The following is a 27,761-nucleotide window of genomic DNA, read 5'->3' as shown; positions in this document are numbered from 1 at the left end:
AGGAATTAATGAGCTATTAATAATGTATGTGATTCATACATACTTTCTTTTCTGCTTGGGTGAACCCTGAAGATCAAGTCAAGATCAAGTCTTCTAGCCTAAAACAGTTTTCACACACAAACACACACAAAAGCAAAATAAGTAACAAGCCTGAAGTAGCCATGCAAAACACAGTTATTGCCACCCAGCAAATACATACAAACCCCAGCACTGGATGTTTGTGCACCACTCAGGCATCCAACTGTGTGCAGACAACTGCGGCACGACTTGACAAAAAGACTGCTGTGGTCTCACAGATCCACTGCTAAGCAAGATAAGGCATTTGTTTCTCCAGTTGACCAGGTCCCCATTATACAACTAGGTAGACTGGAGCAATTTGAGTACAGTTTAAACATAAGAAAGTGTTGAACCTCGATTACCAGGCCAGTGCTCTAACCACTTGGCTATGCTGCCTCGTACAGCACATGCATATCATGTTTCAAATAAACGCCTGTCTCAATTATAAGCTAGGGTATTTCCAGCACGTTTGGAACACCTGGTCTCAAGTAGGAGTCCCATGCTATTACTGTTAGTGGCTGTAGTTCTTCTCTTGCTGCAACTATTTCTTCAAACTTGTTAACAGTAAGTTCAGAACTATCTGAGAGATGAAGGTACTGCGAACAATCGTGTTAATAAGTTATTGCCTTCACTGCACTAGGTCAACACACTGTATACTACCAGGAGCACATCAAATCCTATGGACAAAGGAACATATAACTCCGTAGACAGCAGAATTCAAACATGGCTGCCATGTACTATAATAAGTAATTTCCTAATTAGAATAATATACAAAGTTGCATGCTCAAGTACGTCACATTTCCGCTACTACAAAGTGAAACTATGGAATCACAGTCGCAAATCACATGAAATTACTCCGCTTGACTATTCCGAGCTTTACCTTTGACTCGACAATCTTCCTATCAAAGCGGCTTTGCTACCTTCACACAAGACGATGGAGTAGCAGTCCATTCAGTGTATCCCTGCTGTGTGTAAGAATGATGTAACCAATTATATACATAGTAACACTGGATGCCATATTTGAATTTCATCTGTAGCACTGGTAGTGTACGGAGTTACATGCTCCCTATCTATAGCCCCTGATACTAGAGATCCCTATGCTTACAATGGTATTCTACCACAACTTAAATCCAAAATAATTTCCTGGCCCTATTCATTTACAGGCCAGATCAAAACTGCTGGGAAAGAAATAAACACCTGGACTTTTATATGAGAAAATACAGTATGTACATTTCATGTAACCCTTTTAAATTTCAGCACTTAGAATCCCAAATGACACATAGGATCCAACGGTGATCTATGACATCATTCAGCCAAGCAGTTCTGATTACTAGAGTCCACTGATACACTGTAGTTTCTTGTGGAGCCCTGAGGGAATGGCAACACACACACACACACACACACACACACACACACACACACACACACACACACACACACACACACACACACACACACACAAAAGCAAAGCCAAAAAAACAAAGCACAGCTATTGTCACCCGGTGAACCTGCACTGGGATGCCTGTGCACCACTCAGGCACTTGAGCCTTGTGCAGGCAAATTCTCCTGGGGCAGGGCTAGTAACCCACAGGAGGACTGTCCAGGTCTCACAGAGAGAGATCGCAGAACCCAATGTTCCACAACAACCTCAATGCTGCTAAGCGAGACAAGGACAGTTGGGCATTTACCCATTGATGTTACAGCTGGGTGGGCTGCTTCCCCAGTTTTACAGTTACACACACACACACACACACACACACACACACACACACACACACACACACACACACACACACACACACACACACACACACACACACACACACACACACACACACACACACACACACACACACACACACACACACACACACACACACACACTACACACACACACTACACACACACACTACACACACACACACTACACACACACTACACACACACACACTACACACACACACACTACACACACACACACTACACACACACACACACACACACTACACACACACACACTACACACACACACACTACACACACACACACTACACACACACACACTACACACACTACACACACACACACTACACACACACACACTACACACACACACACTACACACACACACACTACACACACACACACTACACACACACACACTACACACACACTACACACACACACACTACACACACACACACTACACACACACTACACACACACACACTACACACACACACACTACACACTACACACACTACACACACACACACTACACACACACACTACACACACACACACTACACACACACACACTACACACACACACACTACACACACACACACTACACACACACTACACACACACTACACACACACTACACACACACACACACACACACACACACTACACACTACACACACACACACACACACTACACACACACACACACTACACACACACACACACTACACACACACTACACACACACACACACTACACACACACACACACTACACACACACTACACACACACTACACACACACACACTACACACACACACACACTACACACACACACACACTACACGCACACACACTACACGCACACACACTACACACACACTACACACACACACACTACACACACACACACACTACACACACTACACACACACACACACTACACACACACACTACACACACACACACACACTACACACACACACTACACACACACACTACACACACACACACACTACACACACACACACACTACACACACACACACACTACACACACACACACACTACACACTACACACACACACACACACTACACACACACTACACACACACACTACACACACACTACACACACACACTACACACACACACACACTACACACACACACACACTACACACACACACACACACTACACACACACACACACACACACACACACACACACACACTACACACACACACACACACTACACACACACACACACACACACACACTACACACACACTACACACACACACACTACACACACTACACACACACACACTACACACACACACTACACACACACACACTACACACACACACACACACACTACACACACACACACACACACTACACACACACACTACACACACACACACACTACACACACACACACACACTACACACACACACTACACACACACACTACACACACACACACTACACACACACACACTTGACTACACGTGCGCACTACAACATCAACAATGTATGATAGTAATATGAAGTGGTCAGCTATCTGTAAATGTACTAGTGTTTATTTAGTGACTAAATTCACAAAGATACTTACAGTCTGTAACAACAAACTCTACAACATGGTATAACATACGGTCATCCACAGTATGTGTCGAAACTGTTAGCTTTTGTGAAGTCAATATCCAGTTCTTCGAGCCACAAAACACATTTTTCGTGGCCTTCCAAAAGTAAGACCTGACAACCAAAACCTGATACCAAATGTTACTAGTCAACACAAGGAATTGTTTGGATGTTGTGTCATCACAATAAACTGCCAGTAGTTCCCAGCCCAACGATCACAAGATATATAATTAGGAAGGTTACATTGTAGCTACCCTTTGAGGCTATGCACAGGTCCAGACACTACTTCATATTACTTTAACATCAATCTCTCATGTGTTGTTCCATCCCACTAGTGTGTGTGGGTTATTAAGAAATTAAGTGACCATAATACTTGAACACAGCTGTACAAAACCATTCTCTGAATTTTTAAAAAATTGCCAGGAATTGATTTCCCAGGCAAAAGAGAGTATAGTTAGTAATTTAATATTAATAATCATCTTCACTTGCACATCTCATGTCGCTGTCTGTAGCCTTCCAAGAGTTGGTAGTTTTATTAACCGGCCCTAATGGCACTCCCTTCCACCCTCACGTCTCTAATGAAGGAACTAAAAGATTTTTTCTTGGTCAAGCAGGAAAGTTAACTACCTACAGAAAAGACACCTACGCAGACCTACAGATTAACTGTCCAGCGATCAGTGGACAGACATCATTCAGCCGTGATGAGGTGTCTAGTGCAGTGGACACTCCCAAGTTGCTTGTATCAGGACTTTACACAGAAATATAATGGTAGCAACAAAGTTACAACACTATACAAATGTAGTATTCAGTGATATTGAATACTATTAGTTGTGTAATACAAGTTAGATGTTATGGCATCAATGAACTGCAGTAGTTCTGAACCAATGATACAGGACAGTTAGCTGAAATACGTAACTACTAGCACACAATGATTGTGTAGTGCAAATTCTCAACTGGACAATAGTGGTTATCATCTTTTTATAAACCAGCAAATGAGAGTATTCTTAAACAGCAGTTTAGTATCACTCCTTGTGAAGTATTGTGTACCCGTGTAAACAACTGATGGAACAGTTCTTGTACACAGAATAGCACATGACTACTAAACATGTTATAGGTCTAAGCAGTTACCTGTTGAACCAAAAGAAACATTGACCAGTTGTTTCCACAAGAATATTAACAGCAATTCTTCACTACCAGTTACTACAAGGTTTACAACACGTATTCAAGTCACTAAAGAACGTGTCATTACTTGGCTAGCAGAGACTACTCACATTATCGACCGGATGTTGTACATTTTGAATAGTGCTTCAAATCTCAGCTGACAATAATTAATTAATCAATTTACACCTTAAGGACAGTTTTGTTTTGGCAACACTTGAAGTATTGTTGTCATACAGTATGAATGTTCGTACTATCTTCATATCCATAGTGTAACGATAATTAAGATGTAGTAATAGTCGTATTGATAGAGGTTTTGAATAGGATGATTTAACATGTCATTGTTATTATATAGGGCAAGTTGGTGAAGGAGAGAAGTGTACTAGGAACAGATTTGTCTATCACTAGTAGCAGTGGTATTGGGTCATTACCACTATCAGATGATCTGCCAGGACCATCAGGGCTCCAGTCAACCCAGTCAACCCAATCATCATCCACCAGTGGATCACAGGCTTCACAGGACATCATGTGAGCTGCTGTGTTGTGTATACACTAGATGCGTCTCATCGGGGCCATGGACACTCACACAACACAAATACTGTACGTTACTCAATGCAGAATTTTGTAATTTATTGTCCTTAATACTTATCACTCTGTAACTAATGTAGACGATACAACACTACTAGTGGCTATATGATGTAGTGTGTGCGTGTGTGTGTGTGTGTGTCCTTGTCTCACACAGCGGGTAAAGGTCCAGGTATAATTTGGGTGCCCACACCTTTGCCTGAAGGATGTGGTACAGCCTCCTGTGGGTCACTAGTCCTGCCTTAGGAGGATTAGCCTATATTGACCCACAGTACCTGAATAGTGCATAAGTGTCCCAGTGCAGGTTCAGTGCAAATATGGTAGCCAAAGGCTTTGCTTTTTGTGTGTGTTTACATGTGCTACTAGTGGTCACATGTACACAACGTGTGTTGTTTCTTTTTCTGTAGAGAACAGTGTCTATCAGTGCTGCCATCTCAAACTGACGTGAGTGGTACCAACACACACTATATACACTGCTACACTAGAAATAAACTACTTTTGTTGCTCTATGCAAAATATAGAATTTACAATGGAAAGGTAATGCAGTGTGAATACCAGGACCAGCTACTGTTTTCAGTTTTTTAAACAGTATATTTGCACAGTGTAAATTTGCACTTCACTGATTGAAATGGGTTTTAGTCTACCCACCATCAAGCTTTGGACTGAGAATACGAATGCACGCACTGAAACAATGGAAGAAAGTTAAATCTATATTGTGTAGAGAAAAGAGTCGTTTGTGTATATAGAAACCAAATTACTGAGATATTTGTATCTTTCAGAGTACTAATCATGTTAGAATGATGGCTTGTAGTTTGTGGGTTGAAACAACTCCATAATATGGAGAAGGCAGTTTCTAGCTAACTAGATTATAATTGTGTGATCAAGCTAGCTACTTATTAGCCGCACAATACTGTGTAGTTAGCTGAAATGGACTTGTTGACAACCAACGAAATCGCAAATAGAGGTAATGTGGTACTTTTGATAAATCCTTGAATGGCAAAGTGATTATGTATAAGTGCTATAGAAACTGTATATGTGCAATGAAATTAGAGGGATGTGTTCTATTACAGGTGTCTGCAGCTCAGAAGTGGTGCATCGAGTCACATTTTGATGAGCTAGCAGACAACTACGTACAAGCCAGGATGCCTGTACTAGCTGGTAAGTAGAAACATGGCACCGGTTATCTAAGTTATTTGGAGGTGTGGCTAACATGCTATAGATGCCACACCCCTCTTTGTAGATAATGTTACACAACTCGTATAGGTGGACTAGAAGTGACTTGTTAAGTTGAGTTGGCAGGGAACTACATCCAAGCCAGATACTGGCTAATAAAGCATAAATATGGAAATGAGCTGGTTTGCCGTAGGGGTGTGGCTAAAGTACTTTAGATGCCCCACCCCTTACAGTAGTGTTGCAATGACACACTGTCTTGCAATCCAGATGCAAGAGATGAATGTTACCTATAGCTACTTATCTACTTGTTTTTTTTAGATCCAGAGGCCAACGATGGGGGACTGGAGAAGTGGGGAAAGTCCTTGAATGGCCTGACGGAGCTCAGCAAGTTCAGGGAGCTAGGAACGTTGATGTACGGAGACCCAGCCCAAGGACCAAGTATTGTATCTAGGTAAATGATTGTATAGAGTTGTTAATTCTCAATAGCAATTTCCGTATGCAAACATTTGGCGGCTTGCACAAGCCATGGAATATATTTGTACATGTATACCAGTGCAACACTTTAGTGTAAGGAAACTTGGCTCAAGGACACAACATAACCACACCGCTTGTTAGACTTAGAAATGAGTCTTTTTTAAATGCAATAATTGCATGCAGACATATGTCAGTACTGATACTATAGTTGGAACTAACATTTGAGGCAGCAGCATTGTGTACGGGTGACTGTCAGTGGATTAGTGTACACTAGCAGTGTTACCACATGATATAGGAGCTACCTAAATGTGTAGTGGTCACACATTTGTCATGACTTGTGGACACTACCTGTAATGTAATAGTTGTTGTGTAGGTTAGCTAATCATGGTGGACACTAATTGGAGACCAATAATCTATTAATAATACTTTGAGTGTTAGTACACTAAATGTGGTATACTTCTAATTAGTGAGCACTTCCAAGACAGGAAAGTGGCGCCTTATAACCTGGACATGTGGGCGGCCGAGAACAAGCTAATTATCGCCGTGGTAAACACAAAATGGACACACAACTATTTGGTACCACCTCATAACGTATGCCTTGTACACTTATCACTTCATAGCTACATGTATTGGACAATGAATAGCAAGTGTGATAAGTGTGTGATGGCATTACAAACTTGCCGTGCGAGTGTATTCGTAGCTGCTTCATCACCACCCAATCATTATATTTACAAGGAGTCTTGTTACAATAGCTAATTCTCTACATATAAGGAAGAGATTGTGTCATAGCGCTTTCGCGGCTTCGCGACCTTTATATACAGCATGTTACGGCACTTAACAGTCATTTGCTGCTGGAGGGCACACATAACAGTGATTTTATCACCTTGCTAATGGCTTCAGCAACTTCATTGGTTATCCCTCTGAACTATCACAGCCAGTATATCAATACTAGTACATTTTGCCTCTTTCTTCTCCTTAACATCTTTTCCACGTTCTTTCACTTCTTTCACTCGCCAATTCGTTAACGTCCGGGGGCGCGATCGTGTTTACCTGATTAATCCGCTAATTATTTACCGGATATTAAATTTTTGTGGCGGGTACGATGCAAAATTTTGACGGGTAGACGTACACACATCAAATTACGACGGGTAAAGAATTTTTGACTAGTGACAGCTGTTGTCAAGCCACACAGCTGTTTGGTAACCAAGGTGTAGTTATCATGCTTCACTGGTGCCACATTTATAGACCACTAACATTGTTTGTGGTACTCCTACTAACCTAGCTATGCTTTCCCTAACGATCTATGTAATGGCTTCCTGGAATATTCACTACATAAACACACTTACATTTTATGTCGCTTGGTTACATCACACAAACTAAAGAATACCTTATAAAGTAGTGGCTTAAAATGCAGTAAAGAAAATACAACGAAAAATACAGTAAAAGATTTACAGTATTGTTTGTTAGGGCTTTTATATTCTTTTTGAGGACATGTGTGTTCAATTTCTATTGGGCAGAATTTTTAAAAATGGAGCCATACAAGGTATGATGTAATCAAACATTAACGCATGTATGGCTGCGCGCGCAGGCTTGTCGTAACCTAGTAAATCTTGTCGAGACTTGATTGTACATGTTATTAATAGCCTGTATCCTGTGTGGGTTATTAATGGCTGTACATTGAATACATGACCGACATGATGATGTAACATTGACATGTGATGATGTAATACTTGACATCTCTAATAGAACAGCAATACAAGTTTGCATTTTTGAATGTGATCCTAAAGACACTCTACTTTCCTCCCTATATCGCTGTAGATAGTTCAGCCTAGCTAAACAAGCTGCAGAGAATGTCTGAACATAGTCTAAGCCTACCAAAGTATTACAGGCAAAAAAAACCTTTCCTTAAAACTCTGTGGGCAATTGTGGGACGTTATCCACTCATGCAAAGGATATTCTATATTTGTTATATATTTGCTTATTTCACTAATTCAAGATGTGCAATTTTATTTATCTAGTATTGATTTTGACAAAGACCAGGAGTTTTTTGCGGTTGGAGGGGTCACACGGCAGCTGAAGGTGTATGACTACCAGTCGGTAGTCAGTCGGCCGGTCTCCGTACATTACCCTGTACAAGACCTGGCTTGTGCCAGTAAGATCAGGTGAGTTATAGATGTATGTTAATTCTGTATGTGACCTATAACTGCTGCTGCAAGGGGGTGGGGCTAGTACTGTATATGTAGTATGCTACATACTCCTTAAACGTACTGTATTACTTGAAATAAAGGCAATGTCATGTTATGCTGTCAAAGAAAACAAGATATTGTTTGTATTTTAAAAGTCCTACAAAGTCCTACAAGAAGTACGAAGTATATCACACCCCTCCATTTGAAAAAGTTGCAAGGATTGATCACACACACACACAGTTAGGAATACTGTAATGCTAAAGAGCCTCTCTTGTGGATGTAATACAGAACAGAATAGGGTAACGTACAGAGGCTAAAAATGTACATGCTTGATAATGGTTAATTGCTTGTCCTGTCAGACAACAGACAGATACTGAGGAACAGTTATTGCAGCTACTCTTTTTTTTTTCTGTTAAATGCAAAATACAAGATGGTGCAATTGGTGAAAGGCATGTCTCGAGTCTAAATGACATTGAACAGCAAAGAAATCAAGCTGTAGCATACTTTGGCTTTGGGTTGCCCTCGAACCATCCCACTGCCTTCTCTGTGGCTGAAAAAAGTACAACTTCTCTTTGGTAAGTGCTCTAATAGAGCAGTCAAAATATTCCAATATGATAAATTAGCAGCTATATACAAAGTGTTAAAAGGCTCCTGATTAAGAGTGCGTTGATTACTTACAAATCAAAATGCTGTAAAGTATAAACACATCCTGTTCCACAAGTGCAGTAGTAGCCATGACATGATGGGGCTGTAGAGCTTGTCCATCTCATGTACATGTACCAGCTGTTGAAATGTGACTCGGAGAATTGTGACCTGTCACCTGAAATGTCATGGAACAAGAACACTAACATGAAGATGTTCACAAACAATTCAAGATAAGCGAACTGGATATGCTAAACTAGTAGTTCTTTGGATTGAATACAATGCAAGATATGTAAACTTTAACCCTTATCAAAGACTGATGTAAACTTGTCTTGTCTTGTTTGGAAGAAGGGGTCAAGGACACAACCAACAAGATAGATAACACCAAAGAGAAAATAGAAGGACAGTGGGTCCTCTTTTTCCAGTGCAAGAGATGGTAACTTGTAAACACATTCAGTAAAATTTTTTTTGTAATTTATAACTTAGTAGCATAGAAATAGTTTGCTCTATACGGTACCACTCAAATGTAACGTCGTCTCGCGAGAGTGTGAGTAACTTGAATACTTGCTAATTAAGGGCATGGCATCCATTTCACTCGTGAGTATTCATTTCCAAACAAAACAAGATGAATACTCACGTGTGAGTACCGTATATTGAACAATGTTTGTTGCAGTAGAGAAGTGCCAACTTGTTAAAGATTTCTGTGATCTGTTATTGGATTGTTTCAATGCAAAAATTTTCTTTCCACGTCATAATTGATGTATGAATTCTGAGGTTTTGTACTGTACTGGTTATTAAGCCTTTGGTAAGGTCTGATTTGTGACTCGTTAGTAAAACAATTTCATAACTCTTGTTAGTATAGCTAGCCATACATCAACTCTCAAGGTCACACAATTCAGTGACCTTTACAAGAGTTGATACCCAGGACTATGCTAGTGATACAGGTGATGTACATATTGAGGTGAGCTAGTTGTCACCCTCAAAGTCACTATGTGACTGTGATGGTAAACACTAGGACCACACTGGATTATCAGTAGACTAATATTGTATGTTAAAGGAACTTTACCATTTTGGTGGCAAAGATACGTAACGTTACTTTCTTACAATGTAGTTTGTACTGCTGTTACTAATTGTGCTAGCATACCATATATAGCTAAGAATGTTAAATCAACCAGTCCACCAGTGTCAAGGGTGTTATCCTATTAAACCAGCGAGTGAGCAGGGATATAGTAGTGGACAGGGCTCCCTCCTTAAATTACAAAATACTCGAGGGCAGATTTTGCTTGTTAACATGGTGATGATCTTGGTGATGATGAAACTGTCAGGTCCCCAGGACATGCTTACTGTAGCCCTCTTCTCTACTTAACGTATTGCTATAGTTATATATTGTATGGCCAATACTGTGATGATTGTAAGAAACTGAATGTTCAAACCTAGTTGTGTCCTTCGTTGTTGACTGATGACATTTACTAGCAGTAATAGATAATATACAACAAATACGAAGTATAGAGTTTGGTCCCAACAGACTGGACTTTCTTACTTGTGAAAGAGGATTTGTTGCAGCACACAATTCTTGTCCGAAAGTGTCCACTAATATCAAGAGTTACTAATATGGAGAGGTGGGTAATAGTCCTGTACTAGATGATTGTGTAGAAGTTAATTCTCCCCATAGCATAGACATACTAGTACATTTTTGTATTTGACCATAAAATCATCAGACACATCATCCCAGACACAACAACGTGTGTTCAACTTGGCCAGCAAGGGCAGTACCGTTGTATTTAGCATGGTTAGGATCTCTGTGAGATAATGGAGTACCACTTCAATTACATCCTGGCCAAGAAGGATAAGTCTTGTTAATGAACTACAAGTTGCTCCAGATTGGGCTGAGACAAATATTGAAATTTACCTTTGAACATTGACGCTAATAAAATATTCAAACATTAGAAACTTTGATGTTAGCTTTCAAGTTACAGGTTTTCTTGTATTTATGCACATCCTTCTTAAGTTTTATCTTTCTAATACTGTTTAATAAGTTTGTAAGCATTTGGAAAGTGCATAGCAGCAGTACTGAATGACACAATCAATCGATTACAAATGGGCGTGTCCGCTATACTGCAATCATGCACAGGTAAACACCAAGTAATGGCTAACAGGACATTTTCCATGCACTATCTATCACCTTATAAGGTGTTTTAAGGCTGCAACTATGGTAGCAAGCTGAATTGCAATGGTATAAAAGTGGGCATGGCACACGAAGATTGATTGCAAAGAGACGAACATCGATCGCACAAGATGATAAGCAGCTGCAAGAAAAATAATGATGTAATTCTTTTGTAGACTATGAACGTATTACGAAGCTTCGAAGGATACTTTTATAATTCGAAATTTACTTAACCTGCAAACCCACGAAACATTCGAAGCTTTGTCCCAGCCCTAGCCCCAGACAAACCAGTAGACCCTTCATTACATCATCATTACATCATCAACAGCTAAGTAGTAAATATATTACTTAAAGAATCATTCAAGTTTTGTAACTCAGATTTCATCTGGACAAACAATTGTGCTAGATGGACAGTAGGAGATAGCAAGTTGCAAAAGGAGGGAGGGTGTTTTGCAAGTTTTTTTCTTCTACTTAGTAGATTACATACAGTGTTTAACACATTCTTATAGAACAATCACCGTATGCCTCAAATAGATAGCAAAAAATGAATTTCTGTAATAAATAAATGTCTGGAAGAAGAATGAATAATAATATATATATCATTTAGTGCATAATAGTATTATATTCACTGAAAGATACAACTTTATTCTGCAACATGGTGCAAGTCAGAAGTGAGATGAATAGAACACATGGCAGAGACCGGCAGATGCAAGAACAAGTAGCCATTGCCTCTTGCTACAAGGATCTAGTGGTAGTGTTTCAATTACCACTATCAAACCTTCAGCCTGTGTGAAATAAGCAAGGATGACAATCAGCAGAGATTTTTGTAGTGTTATATTTGCAATCCCGTAGTATATGAACACAGTTATATTTTGCATTGCAGATAATGTTTGCACTCCTCCCCTGAGCAGGATAATAATTCATGTTAGGGAACTACAAGTTGCCTCAGACAAACCAGTGGATCCTTTATTACATCAACAATTAAATACATTACCTAAAGAATCATTTAAACTTTGTAACTCAGATTTAAGCCATGCCGATTGTGCTAGAGGGATGTAGGAGATAACAAGATACAAATGAAGGTGTTTTGCAACTATTCCACTCAGTAGATTACATATGGTATACTACTCTAATAGAATAGAATATAGTAAAAGTATTCTATTGTATTCACTGAACTTTGCTGCAACGTAGTGCAAATCAGAAGTGGGATGAGTAGGAGAGACCGGCAGATGCAAGAACTAGTAGCCGTAGTGTTTCACGTTGCCACCACTATCAAACCTTCTACTAGCCACCATGTAGCCTGTGTGAAATGGGCAAGGATGAAAATTGGCAGAAATTTTTTTGTAGAGTTATATTTGCAAGAACGTAGTAAATGAACACATGTCTGTCAAGTTATATTTTGAAATGGAATCATTGCTGACAATGTTTGCACTCTTAACTAACATTTGCGACGGGGTGAGTAGGATAATAATTCATGTTAGTGAACGTCAGGTTGTCTCAGTCAACCCAGTGGACCCTTTAATAAATAATATATAGTTGTACTGTATTCACTGAACTGTAGTCTGCAACATTGTGTAAGTAAGAAGTGGGATGGAAGATCAGACAGCACTGCAATAATGATGTAACCACTTGCCAGTGGTGATATTTCACTATCAAGCCTTCTAATTACCATGTAGCCGTGTGTGAAATGGGCAAAAATGCCAAAAAAAAAACTTTGTTAGTTGCAAGAATGCAGTAACTATATATACAAGTTATAAATTAGAAATGATTTAACCAGTGCATACTATGGTGGGCCACGTGACTGCCTGATAGAGGGACCACCTCTCTGAACCAGTTCCAATTAGTACGGTTGATGTAACGGATTATATATTGAATGATTTGTATATTTGGGGCAAACCTGAGCAAGCCTTGGTAGTTGATTCAACTGTAGTGTGACTGCCACATTGACACAAAGAACATGAAAAGCCACATATGCAAAAGTTTAATGTATTTGTTGTTCTACGTAGCAGACATATCAGCTTTCTGTTTGGAGTATGTAAAAAAAACATGAGATAAGCATAAAAGATAACAATGTTGCAGAAATGAGGTGTCCCAAGTTTCATCAGTTAGGAGCTGTATCATCTCATTGACTGCTGGGTCTTTTGGTTGCTCGCTGGCATAATCTATATTCTGTGGCATTCCCAATGTAACAGGTTTGGCATTCAGTAGGTCTGTAATAGTTGGAGAGGATGACTGCAATTGAACAATTTGTACTGAATCATCAACTACCATATCACTGCTATAGGGCACTGGGATAAGCACTAGCATTGTCCTTTCCTGGGTGGTACACGATCTTGGAACTTATCAACCCACTACTGAAAAGCACTCCACCATCTAGCATGTTTACCATTAACACTAGTTAGGTGTTTCCAACACAGCTCGAACTGCTGAGTGATCAATATATACAAACACATCATGATACAAATATGCATGAAAATGTGTAACCATTCACACTATGCAAGTCTGTAATGGGATATCTCTTTTCAGCATGTGCCAATGCCCAACTGGTGTATGCCACGGGATGAAGTTTGCTATCTTGAGACAGGATTGCACCAAGGCCTTGCTGGCTTGCATCTGTTTCTAATACAAAACACTTGTTAAAAGTGGGATAGCACAACAATGCACTCATTAGATTCCTTCAATTGTTGAAGAACTGCATAGCTGACCATAAACGCTGGCTCCTTTCTATGTCAAGTTGTGTAGTGGCTGTAATGTATGCAAATCCTTTAATAGATCAGTAGCACTAGTAAGATGTCAGTCCATGCAACTAACTGTCTTACTTCTTTCATTGAAGTGGAGACTGGAAACTGTTGTACAGCAGAGACATGAGCTGGATTGGGTAGAACTCCTCCTGGTGTGATAATGTGGTCCAACTATTCAACTTCTTGGCACATGAAGTGACATTTTGATGGCTTAAATTTAAGACCAGTATCAGCAAAACACTGACATAAGTGATGCAAATGGTCATCCTCTCTGATAAAATAATAATATCATCTGAGGATGATTGGACATTAGGATGTGTGCAGAAGTCTTTGAAAAGCAGCGGGCACATTGCGAAGACTAAATGATATGGCGTTAAATTCATAAAGCCCTTTATGAGTAGTGAATGCTGTCTTCTCTCGTGAGTGTGGGGCTACTTGTACCTACCAGTAACCAGCCACACGATCCAGACTTGCACTGTCCCAGCTGATTGAGTAAGTCATCAAATTGCTGGAGTGGGAATCAATCAGGTTCTGTGACAGTTGATGCCTCTGTATAAGCATAAGGACCTGTCCTTTTTCCTGACCAGAACTACTGTGCTGGCCCAGGGATAAGGGGAATATCTCCCCTTGTTCTTACATCTGTAGTAACTGTTTTGAAATCTTTTCTCTAGCAGAAAAGAAGTTCTACAAGTGGGTTGCAGCTGTACCTGATTACATCAATCTTACCTCGTTCACCACCCTCAAGCACATACACATGACGAAATTATTGCGGTAGCTGCACTAAACAATCTTTGTCTTGTGGCTTCAGTGTACTATTGTACTATCACGAACTGCTGACTTGACAGCTTGCAATCTAGTGCACCTTATGTCAACCAGATCAACCTGATGTCAACAAGACCAACATTACCAGCTTGTCCTGTTGGACAACAAACAGATCCTGGAGACCAGATAGCACCATCATCACCAAGATCTACTAGAAAGTTAATGAGTCATGTTAGTGAACTACAAGTTGCTCCAGACAAACCAGTGGACCCCTTATTACAAAAACTAGTAAATATTACCTAAAGAATCAGTCAAGCTTTTAAACTCAGATTTCATCTGGACCAGCCATACGAATTGTGCTAGCCAAGCCATCCATGGGTGGGACAGTAGAAGATAGTAAGATACACAGGAAGGAAGGAGGGAGGATGTTTTGCAAGTTTTTTTTCATATGCGCTAGATCATTTGTCATAATGATGTTACAAACATAGTAAATAAACGAGTAGAAGAAAAAATTAGGAATTTTTAAGTTGGATTAGGGATCAAAGAAAAAGAAGTAGTGAAACAAGAGAATAGCTAAAAAGTTGTGAAACAAGGAAGGTTGCCTATACCTGCAGATATACTAGTGGACAATAAATCCCTAATTGTATCAGTCTATACCCATGACTGAATTAGGGACTAGTATATCTGCAGATATAGGCGGGTGACCTCTCTTGTTTCACCACTTTTTAGCTATTCTCTTGTTTCACTACTTCTTTTTCTTTGATTCAAATTCGAATGAATATTGGCCTGTGTAAGTGATGGTTCATTTAGTAAATACGTGTGTATTAAACATTATTGAGTATTAGCTGCAAGTTGGTGATAATAGGCACTGTTTCAAGTTAATAGCTTACATGGTTACCATAGTTATATATAAGATGGTCCTGCACCTAGAGCAGGTACTAATGTTACTTGCATATATATTGCAGATGATAGTAATATATTATTATTGTTGTAGCTCCATCTCATTCAACTATTACATCAAGTCGATGGTTGCCTCATGTGACTACGATGGAGCAGTGATAATATCGGACGTGCACACAGGAACTCATCAGAGACAGTGGAGGGTATTGCTATACTTGTACTGTATTATCGTGTATATCAGTTTGTCTGTCTGTATGTCTTTTTGTTATGTTAGAAACAACATTTTTGTGCCAGTAGCGTAACTGTAACAGAGGCAGTAAATGATACTCTAGTAGAGTAGTTAGTTGCGTTCAATTGCCTTCTTAATTTTTTCTTACTGTGCCTTTGTTGTAAACTACCCATATGTGACCCAGTCTGAGAAAACCGGTCTTATCGCCCATTTCAGCAGATTCAATTTTTCACCCAGGACACAAAGCTATATGAATAAACTATCTAATCCCACATTTAAAATCAGCTATACTTGAGTGGTCTGGTTTTGCTGGCTGCTTTTCCCGAGCCCAGTGGCGATCTGTATGTGTGGTGTGGGGCCTTAATGGAGCTCTGGTTGGCCTGGGAATGACTGTATGTGGCTGTACAGCTCTGTGGTGTTGAATAAGTACCTCTGCTGTGAATTTCCTTTCATTTTAGCCAGTTGTGAGACCTCAATGGCTCAAAACTTGGCCTAATTCATCCCTTGGCCTTCCTTTGCAATTTTTGAACACCATCTTGCCTGCCTTCCAGGGCCCCCGCCTCCCACCCAATTTTCAGCTCGCCTGATATAGTCAACCTCGGTTTAAAAACTATCTAAATGGCGGGAAACTTAGTTGTTGGCTACTTGCACAGTGGATGCTCTGGAAGGTAAGGAATTGGTGTAAAACGTGTGAAAATTTGGTACACATAGCTTCAACCATTGGCGAGCTACAACACACTAAATACTTAAAACCGGCATTTCTCGATACTTTTAAATAGGTGATAAGCCCGATTTTGTCAGACTGGATTACAAGGTAGAATTTATAATACATGTGGAACTAAAATCTGTCAGTCCACAAAGTTCTTGGCAATTGCTATATGCTAGGGTTGTACCGATATTACAAGTATTGGCCAATTGCAAGTCTACAGTAGAAATATTTCCTATGCACTAGTATAAGTACCATGAAATAGACATTACCAGCTGAAGTAACTTAGTTGTTGAGTGGTTAAGCTCTTACTGGTACTTCTTACATACTTTGGTGTGAGTTCAAATCCTGGGTTAGACAAGGGTTTTTTTTCTGGGTTTTTTTTCTGGGTTTTTTTTCATCACTTTTTTGGTGGTTGTTCTGTGATTTGCACTGACAAAAAAACAACAAAAAACAAAAACAGACAAGTTTGCAGGAGTTTGGAAATGGGGGGGGGCATTTTGCTGAAAAGTTGAAGAGCAAAAAAAAACAAGTTGATGTTGTGCTACTTCTAAAAACCAGGCGCCATGCATCTAGCTAACTCATCTGGAATAACTATAGACAGTATATACTACTATGAATTAACCAACTATGTATTACTACTTTACAATAGGGTAGTTTGGGTTGTGCAATAATATTATTAGCTAATTCTCGTATTTTGTAATTCATGAAATATTCGTTCAATTACGTTGCTATGCACTGCTAAGGAAGCGTTTGTTAAACAAACCGCTTTTACCAACATATTACGCACAAAACTATCTTCTAAACTGTTTTATAGTGTGACTAACGTGTTTTTTCCCACAAATTCTCTCGACAAAGCCTCAAAGCTGCTCTTCATTTTTGTTCGCGTACGTAAGGGATACGCCCCCTTTCAACTCGAAGCGATAGGCTATTCCTGGTAGTGTACGAGGCCTGCACCGTTGTTTTTCAGTTGCTAAATGCCTGAAAACCTCAAGGGGAAGGTAGTCTGAGGAAAGTCACCACACCCGTATTTCAGTCCGCCGAAAAGAAACCACCTCAGAGCAAAGTTCACCTGTGCAGAAGTTTAATACAGACTTCATTTCACTTTTACTTCTTACGTAAAAGCTGCTTTTACCGTTATTAAACGATTTTGCTCACGTGGGTGCGTACGGACAAACATAGATAGGTAGATAGGTACACACACACACTTTTACGAAAACAATTTCAGTAAACCAGGCGCAGCAATAATGGCTGCACTGCTGCCCTTACCAAATGTATTTACCATAAAGTATATAAAGATCCTTATTCATAGCTTCATAGTTAAGCCACACTGCCTCACGAACACTGTGACTGCTTTATTAGAGTGACTGCTCTATTAGAGTATCTCGATCTAATATGCAATTTACAAAAATAAAGGGATTGAAGGAGGGGGGGGGGGGGCACGTGCCCCTCCTCCCCCCCTGGACCTGCCACTGGTTTGGATAAACACCTTTTGTGAATAGTCATAAGTACCAACAATAAAAGGATTACATTGTTGAAAAGCATGTGAATTGTAGTAATTTAATGCAGCCATAGTGATCATGCTTCATATTTTAATCCTACCAGATTCACAGATTTCTACAGCTTTACAGTCACCCTCAATGGGTAACTACTGAGAATACTCTAATAGAACAATCACTGACTATCACATGGAACAATCACAGGAACTTGTGTCACGTTTAATGAATAAAAGCTGAGAAAAAGTTCACACCCACTACACAATTGGAAGGTTAGCAGTCTAATTCCCTACTGACATCTCATTGTGTTACCACAGCTCATTGTTGTACCTTTACTGCTGTTTCTCATTATCCTTCTCCAAAGCACACCATTTTTGCATTATAGCTGTCTGCCAGGTAGGGTAGGCCACACAACAAATTTGCACTAGCCATTTGTGAAATATTGACGTCCAAAGTTTTGATTTAATTTCTCGTTTGTAGCCGTAACAGAAGTTTGATCTATATAACTACATCAAATTTACAGCAAACTTTTTACAGATAAATAGAGTATGACAATTACTTCACACACACACACACCACACCACACACAGTATAGTAGGACCTCGATTATCCGAATCTTGATTATCCAGACCCTCAATTATCCAAACAGTATAAGTGACTGCTCTATTAGAGTATTTTGTCATTAGATGAACGTTCTATTAGAGTAATTGTATGTTCTATTAGAGCAGATGAATGGACTTCATGTATCCAAACAAATTCAGTTATCTGAACACTTTTTTTATGATTGAACTGGCATACAGGTGTTTGGATAATGGGGGTTCTATGTTCTACTGCACACACACACACACTACACACACACACTACACACACACACACTACACACACACTACACTACACACACACACTACACTACACACTACACACACACACTACACACACACACTACTCACACAGTACACACTACACACACACTACTCACACACACACACACGACACACACACACACACTACTCACACAGTACACACTACACACTACACACACACTACTCACACAGTACACACACACACACACTACTCACACACACACACACTACACACGACACACACACACACACACACTACACACACACACTACACACACACACTACACACACACACTACACACACACACACACACTACACACACACACTACACACACACACTACTCACACACACACACACACACACACACACACACTACTCACACACTACACACACACACTACACACACACACACTACTCACATACCACACACTACACACACACACACACACACACACTACTCACACACACACAACACACACACACACTACACACACACACACTACACACACACACTACTCACACACTACTCACACACTACACACACATGCACAAAGCAAGGTCATCAGCAAACTGTCACCTGTCCACCAGCTTTCTAACATGTAGATATACTCATTCCAGCTTCTCAACTCTGACTATGCCATTGTCACCGGCTCACCACTGTGTTAAATAAAGTAGATACCTGTACTCAGTGCCATTGTTCAGGCTTGCCACAAGCTGGTTTCCCTCCTGACTTCAGCCTGCATCCCTTCATGGAAGGACCAGATGATGTTCAATATGTAGGAGGTATACCACACTTAGCCTGGACAGTCCACAGAGCATTTCTAGATACAGAATCATAAGATTGTGTGTGTTTATCAACGCACACACACACACACACACACACACACACACACACACACACACACACACACACACACACACATGTGTACAAACACAACACACTAAGCGTGCGCACGCATGCATGCACACACAAGCAAAAGAAGTAAAGCCTTTAGCTGCCATGCTAGGTACACCTGTGTGGTACTCAGGTGCTAGGAGTCAGCACAAACAAATCCTCATGGGGTAGGGTTGGTAACCTGTAGAGGACTGTAGCATGTTCCACAGGTGAAGGTGTGGGAACCTGAAGTCCCACTTCAACTGCTGTGTGAGACATGCTACAGTTGAGCATTTGCTTCCCCGGTCAATACCAGGTACCCATTGATGTTTATTTATTAATGCTTTACAGCACAAGTGCTGAAGGTCTGTAGGACACCTGGCCCTACAGCCTGCTCAAAGACTTTAGCTACAGAAGGTGTGTTTGAAAAGTTGGAGAAAGGAGAAAAAATCCATGACTGGACCTAGGTAGCCTCGAACCTGCAGCCATCCGATTTACGCTCAAACACTTACAGGAGTCTACCAGGTGGTCAGGATGTTTTCTCCTTGTTATGTTACAGCTGGGTGGGCTGCTTCCCCAGTTGACACCAGGCCACCATGTCCTCATTTAAACAGCTGGGTAGACTGGAGCGATGTGAGAAAAGTTCTTGCTCAAAGAAACAGCAACAAAATCAAATTGGCGTAATGCGAGCATCGAACAGGGAAACGCACGCACGCACACTACACATGCACTCACAGACACATGCATGCGTAAACTACACTGACGCACATGCACAAACTACACTGACGCACATGCACACTTACGTACATTTTTCAGAAAACAATTTCAGCAAAAAAATTCTCCTTGAGGCTGTGAGAGAATTAGAATTGTACATCAGTAAAATAACATGCCAGTTTTATTTTCTTTGTATACACACAATAGCAATAGACCCCTCCCATTTATATTCAGCACTTACTGGTAGCTGCTAGCTATAGGTGAACATTCATTATCAGCCTATACAGTGTGTAAATAACCATATTTATCAGATATGGGGTACATTCCACATTAACTGAGCTATTGATTTATTTAGCATGAAGAAAGCAGCCCTTAGTAACTAGCTGGGCTTGTGTTATTTATCACAAATGTATATACATTATGATATTACATTGTTTAGTCTATCAATTGTCATTTCTGTAAAAGATACTTGAGCTAGGTGGTATATTCTATATAATGCCTACTACATGTGCAATGCTTTCTAAACGTTTTTAGTGAACTTTACTAGCCTGGCAGTCACATAAATTATGTTTTGATTAATATCTACAAGGTTTTATACATTTTAACAACTTGGCTAGCAGATAAGACAAACTAACTTGCTATACTACAATCAGTATTATAATCATTAAAGAAATTCTTTTCAAATGCCTAATTATACTTCTAATTACTAATATATACCAACATACCTTTTTGGTATCATAATCTTGTTTCAATTCTATTTAATGCCACTTTTTTGAATCACATGATCTATGATGTTAAGAAAAAATGGCGGCTGATGTTTTGGATTGAAATTTGTCATATGTAACAACCCTCACACATGTGGTCACATTATGGAGGGATTTTCGCTTTCAAAGTGATGTTTTTCCACATCTGAATATAAAATACCCTAATAGAACAAACAGTAGAATTTCATAATTCTAATAGAACAGTCAGGCCACATATTGTTTTGTTTCTATTTATACTTTAACTAGCATTGGTACCTGCCCTATGTGCAGGACCATCTCCACATTAAACATTTTAATGCCACGAAGAGGGACTAAGCATTAAACACCAGCACTGCTAATGTAGCTATGTAGGGTACATGGTGATGTCACATTTTTTAAAGAGCATGAGGTTTTCTTATGTCATTAATGATGCAAAACACTAAAGTTTATTGTTTGTGGTTTTGACAGGAATGTAGTTTAATTATTCAGTGCATCTTCCCTACCAGTGACTTCAACGTGCTGTATAGAACAAACGGAACCTTTGCTGCTTTACATGAGAACTAATGCAACAATAATTAATATATTGGGAACCAAGCATAAATATTAGTGTCCTATATTTGCTGTGTAGCATGTATGTCGATAGTGCTTTAAAGTACATGATCCTTATGCAGTACATAATAATTTATAGTGAAGCATGCATGCAAGGCTAGCTAATTAGTTAAACTGCATGCGAGCTAAGGCAATTGTATACAGTATATCCTACATTACATACAGGTTGTGTACACACGGTACAGTTTCAGTTTCTACATTTTGATGTTTACCTTACCGACTGTCACAAAGAGAAATGAACTTGAGCATAATTTAAAGTCAACACAATTTGCAGTTATAGTTACTGCATGGCAAGCAAAAGTTCAGAACTTGTCCTATGCACTTTCAGTTCTGATGTTGCAGTGACACATATACCTCTTGCCATACAAAAACCCAGTTTTGAAACACCTGCAGTGTAATTGACCAATAAGGTAATGTATGAATCTTTAGAGTGAAAGCATGTAAGCAGGATAGTGAAACAGTTGTGCCAGGTCAGATGCAGTTCCTCGGTGTAAACTATGTATCTGCATGGTTCCAGTATTATCATTTTTCAGATGCACAGTAGTAGTATTTGTTCAATCATGCAAGCTGCCTATTACTACAGCAGTATTGAGGTAAGTCTGGTGAAAGAAGCTTTTACCTACTCTAATACAACACACTGGACCAACTCACAGATGGACAATTATGTTGGCAATTTGTCTGCCCTGTCCCAAAAGTGCTATAAGAGTCCCTATTATGTGAGGTGATTCAGTGCCAGTGCTGAAAAACTGATCATAAGAGTTTGTAGATGAAGACTTGCATGGAACAGATAGAGCAAAAAGGTGCATCAAAAAGGTCCCAAAAGTGAAAAAAAAAGTTATGACCTAGGCGGGGATTGAACCCTGGCTGGTTATAATAACTTGGGGTTAAGGGAGGTGCACAATCGCCACAGTTGTTTATCAGTGGTTTTGACAGGAATGTAGCTCAACTTTTCAGTGATCCTTCCCTACACCAGTGCCTTCATCGCCCTATAAAGAGCGAACAAAAGCACGTATTGATTTGCTACAACAACACTCGAGTTGCCAGATGATGGGCGTTTAATTTCGCTAAAGTCCCGCCTCGACACTTGCTTTGCATGCCAAGATATGATGAGCTAAAAGTCGTGTTTTAAAAAGGTGTTCACAAAAAGGTACTGAGTAGAAAGAAAAAATCTGTCAACACGTGGATTTGAACCCACGACCTCTTACATGCTAGTCAGGCGTTCTACCACTTGAACAGTATGTACTGTGGTTTTCAAAGGAATGTTGCTCAAGTTTTCTCTACACCTTGGCCTTCTACGCGCTGTAGAGACCGAACGGAAGCACGCGTGAACTCGTGATAACAATCTTAGAGTAGGCAGATGATGAGCGCTTCATTATCAGCACAGACTATGTTGATTCGCGCCAAGTCTGGTGAGTAAGCAGCGTGACCGTCAGACAGACAGCTTTTCAGCTTTATATATATAGATTTTGTACTAACATGTAAAGCTCACTCTTATACTGTACAAATGATGTGTATTGCAAAAACAAAGGATTTGAAGCTGTATGTTTTTAAGAGATCATATTTATGGAGAATGGACACCTACATAATCCAGACACTTAGTTAAGGTCCCAAAGTATTCCTTAGTACATAAACTGACCTGGAAAATCAGGACACCTTGATAATCAGGACATCTTGATAATCAGGACACCTTGATAATCAGGACACCTTGATGATCAGGACACTTTGATAATCAGGACACCTTGATAATCAGGACACCTTGATAATCAGGACACCTTGATAATCAGGACACCTTGATAATCAGGACACCTTGATAATCAGGACACCTTGATAATCAGGACACCTTGATAATCAGGACACCTTGATAATCAGGACACCTTGATAATCAGGACACCTTGATAATCAGGACACCTTGATAATCAGGGTACTATTGGTTGGTCCAAGGTATCCATGTTACACTGGTTCAGATTTGTGTGTAGTTCATTGCTGCTAATCCTAACATCTCATATTTTCTGTCACACTTTAGGAACATGAGAAAAGATGTTGGTCAGTACATTTCAATCATTGTGACCCGAAGATTGTTGCTAGCGGCTCTGATGATTTCAAAAGTTAGTTAACTGTTAACTAGATTGACTTTGATTGTGGTATTTGAGAGACTGTTTAGGCTATGTCAACGTGATTAGTTGTTTCACGGGCCCAGCCAGCCTACTTTTCTTCATAGATTGAAAAAAGTTAAGGTGGAAAATGGCCACTAGAAGCTCTGAGCACAAATGTCATGATTCTTCCAACATATTTTAGCTACTAAATATCTTTTATATTTCAGCTCAGAAACACACTGGCTGCAAACGTCTTCAAGACCACTTATAATTTGTTATTTTGTATTCGTTTGTCCCAACTTTTGTTAGCACTTTTATTTATATACCAACCTACTGACCCTGTACTATTGAGCCTGTGGAACACCTACTCAAGGTAAAGTGTTATTTCTGTGATTTGTTGATCACATTCACCTGCGCTCCTACTAAAGCCATCACAATGGAATCTCTCTTAGCAAACTCTCCACATTAAGGACGCAATAGAAAAAACACCTCCATAATCAGGACAAATATTCTGGTCTGGTTCTAGAGTCTATACATATTTACCTCTGAAAGAGAACAACTTTTATTACAGCAAATTTCTTGGTCCCATAGTATTCATTATAGAGATATTCCACTGTAATATCATAGAAGTGTATACATGTGTACGTGTATTCACTGTCCTGTGGTTTTGTATTGGAACAATCTCTGTGTTAAAAACATGTATGTAACAGAATACAATAAACCCAACCCCCATTTACGCAAATTTGGGAATGGCTGTTTTATTAGAGTATTTTAAGTACAAGTGTATGTTCTATTAGAGTATTTCAACAGAGCTCTGTACTTAAATGTATGGGCTTCAGTTATCTGAACAATTCACTTATCTAAACACTGTTACCATTGACTGAGACCATTGGGGTTAGGGTCCACTGTACTAAATGTATGAGATATTGTTAAAGTCCTTCATAACTCACTTGTTCTTGGTTATATCAAAGCGAGTTTTGTGATAAACAGTTGTGTTGTTTAAAGGGCTTGAGGTAGCTGTACTAAATGTTTTGGTAGATAACGTACATAATGGAAATCGAGCATCTTGATTACACTACAAAGGGACCTCCATTGTCTAAATCTCGTATTTGCATTAATAAAATTTGTGACATATTTCATCACGTAGTGTGAGATTTTTAGTGCTTATACTGTAAGACTGTTGTGTTGGAACAACAATCACCAACAAACCAGGTGCTTGTTTATGCACATAACTGCTTGTTTGTTATTTATAACAGCTCGTCAGTTGCTTGTTCACCTGAACCCCTTACATAGCACATGTTTCTTGACCAAAAATGGCTGCCCTACTTGAGTTCCCAGCAAACTTCAGATGCCTGCACAAATTCATTGTGAATACACTTATTACAACTAAATGTGACCGTCTCAGCGAAAACCCATCTAGTTCGCACAAGCATGCATATTGAGAAAAACAAAATTAAATTTATATATATATATATAATTATATTGGTGAAATTACACGTGTTATAAAGAAAATTTTATGCAAGTTTTAATTAAGCTATTACTCAGGAAAGGAAGTGTTAAATTGATTAAACCATCTTATTCGCCTACTCATAGGGAACTTGAAAATCTTTCATTTCTGTATCCCCAATGGTTTGTGTGTCACGTGTGTTTGTTTACGATGCGGTAGATGTAAACAAAATCATCTCTGTTTCTTCAATAAAACCACCTTCATATGCCTATGCACAAGTGACTGCAGGGAACTATACCTTGGCTGATCTGCCAATCCATTGAGGACACTGTAAGCCAAATCCCAGCTTTGTAGACTAATCCAAACGGAAGTTATGGCTGGTAATGTCAGCTCCTGTAGTTTATTTTTAGTATAGTCACTGTACAAATCAATTTCCTTGTTTTTCCTACTTTCTAGCACTGTAATTCCAAAACTACTCACCATAATTGACTGAAATTTTGGCGAACCATTCCTTGGACTATGCAGATAATGTTGAGAAAATGAAAAGAAATTCGGAAGTTGTACGAACTAGACGAGTTTCCGCTGTAATGGTCACAAGTTTTGTTGCTTCCACCTGGTACACAAACACTTACTTTTTCAACAAGCGATCATTTTTGTGCGAGAAAGTTATTGTCGTGAATTTTTCACCTTGTGATAGTGTTGCATGGATTTATTTTTTGCTCATAAGAAAAAAACTGCTATACCATAAACAGGTGTCTGTTGAATTACTCTAATAGAACATACAAATGTGACCAAAATACTCTAATAGAACAGTCACTTATGATCAAGACAAACAGAATGTGTCCTGTACAGCTTGTTAACATGAGCAAGGGGCCATTAGTGTCCACTAGTTAGCTATCGACTGTCTAGTAGCAATGATTTGTGACTTGTTTATCCTGTTATAAACTTGTTAATCCTGTTACCGATTCCTTCTATATGTTTGTGTCATAGAAATAAGATAATACTAGTATATTAAAAATTATAAATTTAAAAATGAAGTAGGGATCCAAGCGATAAAAAGTAGCGAAACAAGAGATGAGCGATGGTAGCTATTACAGCATAGCTCAGTGGGAAACCCCTACTTTGGCATTGAACACAAAATATGCTATACCATGCCAAAGTAGGGATTTCCAACTGAGCTATGCTGTAATAGCTACCATTGTTCATCTCTTGTTTCACTACTTTTTATTGCTTGGATTCCTACTTCATTTTTAAATTTATAATTTTTAATATACTAGTTTGTTTAGTTTTTTTGTTAAAGCATACAGCTAGCTATAAACATGTGACTGTTCTGTTAGGGTGACTGTTGTATTAGAGTATCTCAAGTCAGCCAGATGTGTGCTTGCCAAAAAAGGGTGTGGTTATCATGGTTTCAATCAATTATTAGACTAGAGTATCTCAAATCATCCTACCAACTTGAAGGTGTGTGGTCACAAATACAGCTAGTGTAAAAGAGGCGTGGTCATCGTGGTCTCGATTGATAGATCGATAATACATAGAATAAAGGATGAGTGTGATCTTGTGACCTATCGTGGAGTACCGGTACCTCCGTACAGTAGTTTAGTCTAAGCGCCTTAAATAATTTTGTGGCGTCTATTATGCTGCTTAAAGAAAGTGTTGATATGGAAAATTAATGCCTTGATATGGTTTCGTTGGATAAAGAAGACAAGTAGCCTGATTGAAGATAAAAGACAAGGCGCACAGGGCGTATAC

General features: G+C 39.4%; 1 protein-coding gene and 2 long non-coding RNA genes across 13 annotated transcripts in view; 1 reads left to right on the top strand and 2 right to left on the bottom strand.

Annotated features, from left to right (window-relative positions):
- LOC136265957 (uncharacterized) overlaps positions 1-2,963 on the bottom strand; it is a 65,297-nt gene extending 62,334 nt beyond the window's left edge. For 3 of the 9 annotated variants that reach the window (XR_010705837.1, XR_010705831.1, XR_010705838.1), the window contains exons 1-3: positions 1,300-2,958; positions 938-1,022; positions 44-734 (exon numbers count right to left, since the gene is read on the bottom strand). This is a non-coding gene — a long non-coding RNA (uncharacterized lncRNA). Of the gene's footprint in view, positions 1-43; positions 735-937; positions 1,023-1,299 lie in introns of all 9 variants that reach the window. The other 6 variants (XR_010705830.1, XR_010705834.1, XR_010705836.1 and 3 more) reach the window with 5 other exon arrangements.
- Positions 1-27,761, top strand: part of LOC136265955 (E3 ubiquitin-protein ligase COP1-like) — a 66,374-nt gene that overhangs the window by 30,176 nt on the left and 8,437 nt on the right. Inside the window, exons 10-16 of the mRNA XM_066060897.1 lie at positions 4,962-5,134; positions 5,599-5,635; positions 6,262-6,349; positions 6,683-6,815; positions 8,857-9,000; positions 16,328-16,436; positions 24,493-24,574. Of these exons, the coding sequence (XP_065916969.1) occupies positions 4,962-5,134; positions 5,599-5,635; positions 6,262-6,349; positions 6,683-6,815; positions 8,857-9,000; positions 16,328-16,436; positions 24,493-24,574 (766 nt within the window). The remainder of the gene's footprint in view (positions 1-4,961; positions 5,135-5,598; positions 5,636-6,261; positions 6,350-6,682; positions 6,816-8,856; positions 9,001-16,327; positions 16,437-24,492; positions 24,575-27,761) is intronic.
- LOC136265963 (uncharacterized) overlaps positions 18,598-27,761 on the bottom strand; it is a 41,321-nt gene continuing 32,157 nt past the window's right edge. For 2 of the 3 annotated variants that reach the window (XR_010705852.1, XR_010705850.1), the window contains exons 4-6: positions 21,843-21,903; positions 21,211-21,252; positions 18,598-20,350 (exon numbers count right to left, since the gene is read on the bottom strand). This is a non-coding gene — a long non-coding RNA (uncharacterized lncRNA). Of the gene's footprint in view, positions 20,351-21,206; positions 21,253-21,842; positions 21,904-27,761 lie in introns of all 3 variants that reach the window. The other variant, XR_010705851.1, reaches the window with a different exon arrangement.

This window comes from Dysidea avara, chromosome 9, assembly GCF_963678975.1.
Source record: "Dysidea avara chromosome 9, odDysAvar1.4, whole genome shotgun sequence".
NCBI classification, from domain to species: domain Eukaryota; kingdom Metazoa; phylum Porifera; class Demospongiae; order Dictyoceratida; family Dysideidae; genus Dysidea; species Dysidea avara.
The sequence above is the reverse complement of the archived record's forward strand: the minus strand, read 5'-3'. Positions and strand labels throughout refer to the sequence as shown.